This window comes from Acanthaster planci, linkage group LG03, assembly GCF_054643075.1.
Source record: "Acanthaster planci isolate LZ-2023a linkage group LG03, COTS_SCS, whole genome shotgun sequence".
NCBI lineage: Eukaryota > Metazoa > Echinodermata > Asteroidea > Valvatida > Acanthasteridae > Acanthaster > Acanthaster planci.
Window position 1 is genome coordinate 16925806 of NC_141779.1, and position 11309 is coordinate 16937114.

Genomic DNA, 11309 nt, shown 5'->3' on the forward strand with positions numbered 1-11309 from the left:
CTTCTTGCAGCGCCAGCGTTTAATAAATCTCAAGTGGGACAAATAAGTTCGTTTTTCACCTTCAGAGTAAATTTTTCACTATTCTTAATAATGTTTCTAATTAATAGTGACTAGTTTTTGAGTGTTTTGGGCTCTAGTACTGAGCTAAAATAAATAGAGTTACAAATGCATTTTTTTCATTCCTGGTTTGTAAAGTAACGTTACAAATGTCACATAGGCCACTGGGGCCAGTTGGAGCATCTTAAGGGAGGCTAGTTGAAGCTTGTTCCCACCAGCCCCAACATGATGACAGTATACATGTGAACAAAGTGCCCTGTGAATAAATTAAAGGTTCTACTCTATGCTAATATATTGTGACAAACAGCAAAGGCTGGTGTGCAAGTCTATCTTAATTTTAATATTACACTACAATATACTGTATAGTAATAGTACAGAAGTATGTTACCCACTGGGTTACATCATTGATTTCAGGCTATTGTTAACAGCTTGGTGCTGGGCTTTAGGTTAGTGCAGGTAGATACTGCATGTGTACAGCAGTTGCACAGGTGCCATTAATCAATCTTCCTCCGAGCCTCAAATACGTATACCAACAGCTCCAATTAACCAGGGCAATCAATTGCAAGACTCAATTTCACTGAAAGGACAAACTATGGGCATGTCATCCACAAACATCATGTGCCTGTGCATGATGTGCTCATATTTTGTGGAATGCCAAATCAGATTCCTATAGTTCCCTAACACTTTGATAAATTATTATTAAAGGTCCGTTAATGCTCAGTTAATGTGTCACTAAGCTAAGTGGGCTTGGATGTAAGAATTCTTACACCTCACGAAACTAGACAGTTTGTTCAAATTGGGGCATTTCCAGCTGGAGAGAGTGTGTTGCTTTTGTACAAGTGAGCTGCGTCTACAATGACTGACTGGCTGGTCAAACGCCATGTTGTTACTGTGAAGTCTCTACAAATCTTAACTACAGTCTGTTCTCCATTTACATTGCTTTCTTTTTTCCTTACATTTTCCCACCATCACATTTTTCATTTTGTTGATTTCTGAAATAGCGCTTTTGGGCCAGGTGGCAAACATGCAGATGACATATGTTGAATGATCCTCTGCCAGACTGGATTTGCATCATAGCCAATATCCTGCATCCCCCCCAAACTGCCTCCAGGAGTGCGGAAATGTGGCTGATAACCATTCTTGGGCTGACCAACAGCAATCTAAATTCTTTCATTAACCCTAACTGCCCAAAACCTGCCATACTCCAACAGCAGGTTTTGTGAGGTTTTGGCAGGTTTGGTACCGTACCTGAGGAACTTGTTGTTGAATTTTGTGAGACTTGGGATGAAAGGCCCAGGGAGATGGTGTTGGATTCTGTGTGAGTTGGGACACACAGGGTTCATTGTGTGCAGTGTCTGGCTTGCTGTACCAATTGTTGGACTATGCTTGATTTTGTCAGGTTTGGTACTGTTCAGTGCAAGTCATCCTATACTGCATAGACCCATCCATACCATATCACTCAAACTCCAACGGGCTCATTCTGTTGGAGTTTATCAGGTTTGGTACAGTAACCTGCATGTACAATAACATAGACAAGTACATGAACCTGTTGGATTTTGTGAGGTTCAGTATGCTTTCTAGTGCAGGAACCTAGGGGGTTAGGGTTAAAGGTGCAGCCAACCAGCAATACTGAGCTGCAATAATCCAAACATTTCATTGTTTCAATGTTCGGATCAGAGGACAGCGACATGCCTCTCCAACAAACACTGCCAGTGTGGTGGACCACAGCCTCTCCAAGGAAAACCTTAATCACTGATGGCCACTGGCCATAACTGACAGCTATCACGAAACACACTTGCCCAAAAAGGGGATTGAAATGGCTTAAATGCAAATAAACTGCAGTTGAACTGAATTTGCAAAAACCATAGCACGTTGACACTTTATAGAATTGGATTCTGTTCTCTAATCCGCCTTGAGCAGAAGCACCCCCTCATTGGGCCCAAAGAGCCATGTCGGTTGGGAGTGTTCATTTTGCTAGTTGCAATGTGACAATAATGTGACAATGTGACAGAAATGTAAGGCATTCCCTGGAACACTCTCTATGAAACCAGGATGCACTACTCCAAAGAGTGATTCCTCAAACACAATGAATGGCAGTTTTTTATCACTAACTTAACTGTGATCTGTGATGTCACATTTACTTTAAGCTCTTTGATAAAAAAAAATCCCTATTGTGATTCAAACTTGATGTTGACATTATTTTTTACAGCATTGAGAGAAGTGTTTGCGGTCAAACAAGCCTGCAAAGTGAATGACTTTAAATCTGCCCCTGGGTCTCCAGGTCACGCCAACAGTCCCACTTAACTGGAACAATTAATTCAATTATGCCGCAGGTTCAATTCTGCGGAAAGTGAAACACGGAGCCACACTGTTTGCGAGCGTAATTTTGGAATGGTAAACAGCATTCATCTGGTTAATTTCGATATTTTAAGTGATGGATTACTTGATTCAGTCAGTGTGGTAGGAAACCTGACGAGTAGTTCAAACGATTCACTGCGTGCACATCCTGTTGGTGGGACTGTGAAGCCGTACGTCAAACTGGCTGCATCTACAATCATTGGCCTGTTTGTTGCACTTTTCATTGTGAAAATATCTCCAAATCTGTACTACAGCCTCTTCTCCATTTTGCTTCCTTTTCCGACACAATGCTTTCAATTTTGTGACGAGTGACACAATGCTTTGGAGTTGTACTGGCAAAGCGGGCATACTTTGAGTGACGCCCTGCAGGACTGCAGATGAGTCTGCTTGGACGATAGTAGTGGGGGAAAACTATTAGCAAGCATTAGAAAAAATATTAGCAAGATTGGAAAAGCTTGCGAGGCATTTAACTTTAATCTCCAGTGAACAGTGCACATCATGGGTGCAGGTGTGACATCTGGTGAATGCAGTCCTCAGGACATTTACAACATCAGTGAGGAGGACGTCTCTGACTGGCTTTTCACTCCTGTGGATACCACTATCATTACCATAGTCTTACCCATCATTCTAAGCCTCGGCATCATCAATAACACTACCTTTCTCTATGTCGTCTTCCGCATTCCTAAAATGCGATCTGACACCAACCTGTACTTGGCAACTTTGGCAGTGGCTGACCTTTTGCATGTCACCATGGTCTCTTCGTTTCACATCAGCCGCCACAGAGCATCTCCCGTGTCATTTCACTCACCGCTTTCCAGTTTGGCAGAATGTATCAGCTACTGGACGGTTGTGCTAACCTGCTACTTTACATCTATCGTGCTGGTGACTGCAGTGTCATATGAAAGATACTTGGCACTCTGCCAGCCCATGAGGCATCTCCAAATTCGCGGATGGCGGCGAACCTGCAAAATGATTGCCGTCTGCTGGTTGATAGGGTTTGCATTATCAGTTCCAACAGGGACAGTCCGCTTGGGATCCCTCACAGTGAGGTGTTTCCATTGGCCGGATGATGACAGGTTTGAAGATTTTCCTTCTACGTATTCCTTCTGCAACAGCTTTGATCCAAATGTCCCATACTACGTCTACCCACTACTTTGTATTCCCTGGTTTATTACGCTGGTGGTCAACTTGTATATGTATGTTCAAATAATAAGAAACTTGAATAAACGGAAGCACACTGGCCCAGGAATACAAAGGGTGCAGAGGGCGATTCAGATCCGAAACCAGGTGGCCAAGATGCTGATTGTCAATGGTGTTGTGTTCTTCATCTGCCAGACAGTCAGTCCTGTGTTCGCTTTCTCTGACTGGATCTCCTTTTTAGCCGACATCCCAAATCCTCTCCAAACGACTGTAGGGAGTTTGCAAATGTGGCTGATCACTATTCCTGAGTTGATCAACAGCATCGTGAACCCCTTCATTTATAGCACTGTCAGCCAGCAATATCGGGCTGCAGTGATTCAAGCATTTCATTGCTGCAAGGATCAGACCAAACGACAGAAATCGGACACTCCATCACATGCTGCTACTGTTGCAAACGTTGGTAACGTAGCAATTCAAAGCCCTTCTTATTACAGTTCCACTAACAGCGACCGTGAAACACAATTCTAAGAACAATTTAAACTTTAGCTGGAGACTGGTCTTGTGAAGAATGTAGCATGTTGATACTACGGAATCACAGTTTACTCTGTTATCAGTTAAGGTGACTGTCTTACTGTCCGGGAAATCCAAGTTGGCTAATAAAGTTATGTCATGATTCTGATTCTGCCTTCAAAATCGGCTTTATCAAAGTGCGGAACAGAATCATCCAAGCCTACTGACTCAGCAGCGAACAATGACTGCAGGCCAATGATGAAGACAGGGAATAGCCAACTTGTTTTGACCACTGAATAGAAAGAAGTCAACATCGGACGAGCACCCTAGAGACTTAGTACGACAGTACCCATTCTCAGGTGACAAAGGGGAGAAACTGGCCCAAAATTTCTGAAAAAAATCAGAATTGCTGACATGTGCTTCCTGCTTATGCGAGGATCCTAAGGGCTTACAAATTTTAAGACACACGAGGGAGGGGTGCTGGCTCCTAGGGACTTCCTATGTCACACAACAAAGCACCCTGTCGAGTTCTGGTTGTCTGAGTTGTGAATTGAACACAGTTCTAGGTGGACAATGGTGGGAATGGTTTCATCAAGCAAAAGTATGAAAAGCTTGCATCGGACTGACAACTCGGACTGTGAATGTTCAATAAAACTTACTGCAAAATCATCGAAGTTGTTGGCCCAGTATTCAAGCTGACTGTAGCTCCCACATTCAACCTCGGTGCTGGGGGGAGGGAGAAAAAATTGAAGAGTGATCGGACACAAATCTTCACGAGAAGAGAAGAATGACCTGTCCTTGTCCACTTGGCATCAAAGGGCTACTCACAATGATCAACTCTTTTCTAATCCTGTTGCTTAACATGTGCTCTCTTCGGGGGAAGGGGGGGCTATTCATGTAAAACTGCAAGCAAGTTTCATCGTAACGCCTAAACAAACCTGTAGATGTTTCAGTTTGCATTACAGCGAGCTAATTGAGCGATCTCCTTTTGATGCACCACTCAACTTTGCATCCCAACGAAGGGACTTTATCCGAGTGAAACTGTTCTAGATTCTTTCCAAGGCATGTAACTCATGAGTGGTTCCTGTGACCTGCAACACTACTAATAGTCTGCTTCACACATAAAGTGGATAAAGGGAATCAAGGAGCTAAGTTCTACAGGTATGCTCACTGGATGAAAACATGTTTTAGAGACACATGTAAATGTAGAATGTACCAATAACTGGGAAAGGACTAGGACTCAAATATTAGTACTTTTCCGAATACAACAATGTAACATTTTTATCTGTTAACCAAATATTCAGATTTTTATTGAGTAAAAGAATAATTTGAGGACTATGGTGTCTTGTTTTTCAAGCTTAATTCCTTAAATGTACAATAGCATCGTTTATTGCAGGTCTTTGTCACCTCAAATATTATCTTGATGCAAGTTGTAAAGACAAGTATCAAATTACACAGTGTCACACAGTAAATAAAGCTCTTATCACAAGGGCAGTAGAACTCTTGAAAAAGTCTCTGATTTTAACGAAATCCAAAAGGGCCTCATAGGCTGACTTTGAAAAATGGTAGTAATGAAACACTGTCAAATAGCAACTACAAATTGTTTTTGTGTGGCAATGATAGGAAAATGAGATTTTTTTATTATTATATATTTTTTTTTATTTGACACGAAATGGATCACCCACCTGTTGAAACTGTCATTTGGCTGTGGTACTTTTATCACTCCACTAAAAAGCTCCATGCCAAGCATGGCAAAGATATAGTAGATGACCTGGAATGAGAGAAGGGAAACAGTGGGGAGACAATGGAGGTGGAGTGCTCAGTGCCTTTGTACTTTTGCAGGAAATCTTCCTGAACTCTTCAAAAAGCAATACCTGTGAAGGAACCCAGTAATGACAAAACTCTTGGTAACTCATCTTCCAAGGGGCATAGAACTGCGTAACAAGTAAAAGTGAAGAGGTTCTACCCTTCTTGTTCCAATCAAATTCTCAATAACCAATCAGTGGATGTTGAAGGATCTGGGAAGGCAGAAGTCCTCAAGTTGCCAATACACTGTAGCATTAAGGACCCAGGCTTGGAAACCGTATAACATTGAAGCAGATTTCTCTGGACTTGAAAACAAACAAGGGCATCATCAAGTCCAACTGAAAGTATACATTCTGAAAAAGGCTTTCAAACCTACCCAGATGGATTTTGATGGATTTTCAAGGATGTGTGATGACAAAGATTAAGGACCCTTCAAAACAGTTGGAGATTGTTTGGTCTTGAGAAAAATTTGAAAACCAAACCTCACACAAGGGGAGTTGAGCTGTGAAATGCCACATCCATCAATTTCAAGCAAGAAAAGGTGTTGGGTTTGATAACAATTGGCCAGTCATGTTGGGGTGAGGAAACTTTTTGTAAATAACACCGCTTATGTATGCCAAATTGTTGTAGTTTTCATTTAAGAAATGTGCTGCTATTACATAAATATGTAGGCCATATGAAACCAAATTCAACTGCTATATGAAATCAAAATTTATAGACCAAATGAAACAGAAGAATTGGCTGATATGGAAGTATTATCAACGTTATAAATAAATAACAAATCATCCATCATTGCCAGAATGTGGCCAACATGGCATCTTTTTCTTTCAAAATTTTTGTAAAGATTATCTGTCCTCACATTACACATACCATGAGGTGTGGTCCTCAGTCTCACAGGCTCAATTAAGGTAATGCAATAGACCTGCAACATAGTGACCTCACACTCTGTTTACATGTGCGCTTTCCCATGGGGGCTCAATGGATCACGTCCCACTTCACTGCAATGGGAAAGTGCTCATGTAAATAGAGTGTGACGTCATTATGTGTCAAGTCAGCTAGTTGACTCTTACTTGAGTCAACAGGTAAGAGTCTGTTACCAATAAATTTGTTGAAGGTGTATTTAAAAAAAAAAAGAAAATAGAAAAATACAGAGAAAACTAACCACTAAAATTCCAATGAACGACCACAGGTTTCGTATCAGGCCAAATAACGTCGCAGCAATGACTGACATTGTCTGTAAAATAGAATACCAATAGCTTATGAATATCCTAACTTGACCAGGCTAAAATGATGAACAAAAGCTATGAATCATTAAAGGATCCTTCTATAAATTAGGGGTCCGATTTTGTCGTGTCCCTGTCACCCCTGACGCATGATTTGGTAAGTTCAGAAGGTATTTTCTAATTCCAAAAGTGATTTATTAATGCAAATTACCTGCCGAACAAATAGAAATAGTTTGAATCCAATTTCAGTGATATTTCCATGTCAAGTTACAACGGTCAGATGTAACAGGGACACAAAAACGTCACACTTTTGGACCTACAAAAAGTAGCCAATGATTTCCTGGAAATTAAAGCCTGTCCACAGTTTGTCAATTGTGAACATATTGTGACCTGTTTGCTTAAATTCTGTAACTTCTAACAAGAGAAGTAGTTGAGTCATTTCATTTTGTCATCAACTGTGAGAAGGAATTTGATCAATGGTTGCGCTTGTATAACATACTTGTTCCTGTCCCATATAAGGTAATGCAGAGACTGGTACCGGTAAGTTGCACTAACCAGACTACATGACATGTGAACTTGTACTCATAGGTACCCGCACTACTTTTACGTTAAAGTTTATGTAATAAAAGAAAGTGAGGGAACAGTGCATTCACAGACTATATCGTTTACGCCTGTAATGTTAATTATACAGTTTGACAGAAGGCCTGTTGTCTTCTGACCTTTTAAAATTCAGAGCTTGTTTCTTTGGATAAATTCCTCAAGACAGAGGTATGAGGTATGAGGAAACAATTGCTGACTTCTGTGAAGTGGAATATGACGTCTGGAACACCCAAGGGAGGCATAGCACCCCGAGGCGAACGAGGGGCGCTATGCCTCCCTTAGTTGTTAAAAATGTCGTATCCCACATCACAGAAGTCAACATTTGTTAAATGTCACTGGATTGAGTGCTGTTTTGCTCTGTATGCCACACTGTGTCCCTCACACACTAACACGTCCCGTCCGTCACCACAGTAGAGTACACACACACCGACAGAACTGGGTGCATACACTACCCACCAGCTAAGATCTCAGCCATGTCAGCATACCCTCAGAACCCCAATAAAGGTGTCCAAAAGACTCCGGGGCTGAGTCTCCCAAGTTTTTTTTCTCGGGGGGGGGGGGAATGACACTTTTTGTGAGGTTATCCAAAAACAAATCTTTACCTTGAAATGTGTGATGAGCCTGAACAAGCGGAAGATGATGAGGATGTTGATGACACGAACGAGGTCGTACAGAGGAATGGCCTCTGAAAGGGCATTCTTGTTCCTAAGATCAAAGCAGAAAACGTCCACAACAGTCAAAACAGTTTAGCAGGTATCAAAAAATTGGAATAACATCATCACCAATTTTAAATTTTTATTTAACTTCATTTATTACTTTTCACGATGGCACGGAAACATCGCACATAACTCTCTCTTACCCCTGAGGGTTGAACAAATTCCCGTTGACGACTGCATACAGGATTTCCACAAACTGCGGGCCAAATGAGAATACTGTGACACTAAAAAAAACTCCAGATGTTTCAACTTCTTCCAGTGATGGTCCGTTACCAAATGACATGTCTATTTATTTGAAAAAAATTTTGACTCTTTCAATGCACAATAGACCTCTATCATGGGGCAGCCATCTTGCTTTTCTACCATTCAAAGCAATGTAACCAACATTCAATCTCCAACTCATATCATGGTTCCCTATTCCAGATGGCATGTTTGCAGTTATATTATTAAACGCAAAAGAAGAAAAATGGTTGGTTTCAAGCAGATGGAGAACTTACAACGAGGATAATGGTAAGCAGGCCGTCAAAAATGTTGAGCTTAGATGCTACGTATCGCCTGCATCCGTAGGCCCAGACCTTCAAAATCTGGTAACAGACAATGTTCAGACCAGTCACCAGGCTATCAACACTGTGCATTGGTGATTGAGGGCATTGTGAGCTCTAATCAGGCAGGAAAAATGAAGGCACTAGAGTGTCGCTGACAATGCCATAACAAACTTATTGCAAAGTCCACAAATCAAGCCTTTGGCGTAAGTTACAGTGTACAACAGATGGCATCACAGGGACGACAAAAGACAAAATCAGCCTTTCATGAATATGGGAATTTGCATCAGCAAACGTACAAAAAAAATGACCCTGAATATTCTTTGAATAAGCAATACAAAGACCAAAAAATGAAGGCAATTGGGAAAAAAAGGATAACATGAAGGATTCTTTTCTAAAAATCCTAATGCACGAGCCCTTCAAGTATATTGGGGGGGGGCCAAAGAAATGACTCACCTGCTCAAACAAGTAGAACAAGATGAAGCTGAAGTTGACACGAGCCAGGACATTATCTCTTGCATAAAAGCTGGAGTCATACTGAAACTGAACTTCCAACTGATGACAAAATGTCACACAAAAATGCAAGAGTGGTATAAAGTCAGCAAAAATCAAAATGTCAGAATAATCTGAAGCCTAGTTTCCATGTCGGCACAATAAGATGAAAAAGAGCAATATTAAATGGTCCCAGTCGATACACCATCCCTTGGAACCATTTTAGCAATACGTGCACTGAGGCAAAAGATGGATGCAAATAGTCCGCAAAGTTGGACCATGTTGGACTTTGCTGATTGTCAGCATCAAGTCATTATGGTTGGCTGAGACAACTATGCAAGTCGTCATGACAGGGCATGCATGATCCTCTCGCCTGAGAACCGTGCATTTTGCCCATTCACTCAACTTAAACAAATCAAACCACAACTGATAGTAATACAGCTGACCATAGGTACCGTATAACGCATCAGCACAAACATCTGTTTATCTTCAACATTCCATACATATAGTTTTTGCACTTCAGCTGGAATTTGTTCCCCTTTTTTGCTCTTAATTCTCAAAACTCTCACTTTGAATGGTCTTCTGCCCCCCACAATGTGAAACTTGCTGGGTTGGCGGCAAAGCTGGGAGCAAAATCCAGATTTTAGGAATGGCCCACAACTCACCGAGATCACGATCACATTGCACATGGCCACCAAGGCCCCAAAGTAGTTGAAAAACTGATGCGTGACGCAATACTGGATCTTTCGTAAGATGCGGTCGTTCTTGGTTACAATAGGTGGTTTCTGGAAATGAAAATAACATTGGAATGGACTTGATATGATGAAAAATGTGTAGAGGAAAGTAAACAGCTTCTCAAATATCAACTTTTCAAAATGATGGTACAGGGTTTGTGTCACAGAAAGCAAATATCTGTGCAAAAGCTGGCATTTTCTGAGTGAGCCAGAAAAGAAAACTTCCATTTTCTACTTCTAAGGAAATCCTCACGCTCTTCTTTCCCCCCCCCCGAGCTGAGACTACGTTCTACTGAAAAGTATATTTCATTTGATTGCTGCAAATGAAAAATCACACCAACAACCTGCTCTCGACAAAGTAATGTCCATCTTCAACACAGTAATCGCTCTGGTAATAAGTGAGCTTAATGTAAACATTTACCACTGGTTTGACTCAACAGGGCCAAAATTAAACCAATAGATAAAATGTACACCTGGCATGGATATAAACTCCAACATTTTATAAAAATGATTCTGATTCCATCCTAGCATAACAAATTCATAATCCATCAACAAATTTAACCCTCAAAACAGTGGGAAAACCCTCCATAACATCAGTGATAAGGCACTAAATGTGAAGTCCTTAAGCTGTGATATCTCTTTCGAACGTGACCATCTTTCACACAAAATTTGATTTGAAATGTACAGAGTTGAATTTACGAGGGGGAAATGGCATCACTATAAACGAGTCAATTCCTCAGAAAGTGGAGCCAAGATTCCAATGCTGTGTTCAGAATTGATTATATTTTATTCTAGCCAAGAGTTGCCCAAGCCTAACGTGTACTGCTATACCTATGTAAATATGCTATGTCGGAAAAGTTACTAAGGTGAGCATGAAATAACCATTGGTTTGGTTATCTGTGGACTTACCCTGCGTTGGCCAGTGTCTCTATCGAGGACGTCAAACAGCTGTTGGAAGTCCGTGGATGTCAGGGACCCTCCCATATTCTCATCCAACTCCTAGGCAATGTGAAAGTTGAAGATTTGAGGGAAACAAAATCACCTGTATGTTTTCAAGATGTATTTTTACGTTGGGGAGATGTTAATTATATATATAACGGTTTTTGCCCTTACCCAACGTATATTAACCCT

The 11309-nt window shown here is 41.0% G+C and overlaps 1 protein-coding gene across 3 annotated transcripts in view; it reads right to left on the reverse strand.

Annotated features, from left to right (window-relative positions):
* Window positions 1–11309, reverse strand: part of LOC110991028 (two pore channel protein 2-like) — a 61144-nt gene that overhangs the window by 33360 nt on the left and 16475 nt on the right. For 2 of the 3 annotated variants that reach the window (XM_022256108.2, XM_022256107.2), the window contains 9 exons: window positions 11088–11177; window positions 10110–10229; window positions 9409–9507; window positions 8908–8994; window positions 8554–8606; window positions 8297–8399; window positions 7034–7105; window positions 5751–5836; window positions 4725–4791 (listed from right to left, as the gene is read on the reverse strand). In XM_022256108.2, the coding sequence (XP_022111800.2) occupies window positions 4725–4791; window positions 5751–5836; window positions 7034–7105; window positions 8297–8399; window positions 8554–8606; window positions 8908–8994; window positions 9409–9507; window positions 10110–10229; window positions 11088–11177 (777 nt within the window). Of the gene's footprint in view, window positions 1–4724; window positions 4792–5750; window positions 5940–7033; window positions 7106–8296; window positions 8400–8553; window positions 8607–8907; window positions 8995–9408; window positions 9508–10109; window positions 10230–11087; window positions 11178–11309 lie in introns of all 3 variants that reach the window. The other variant, XR_015424623.1, reaches the window with a different exon arrangement.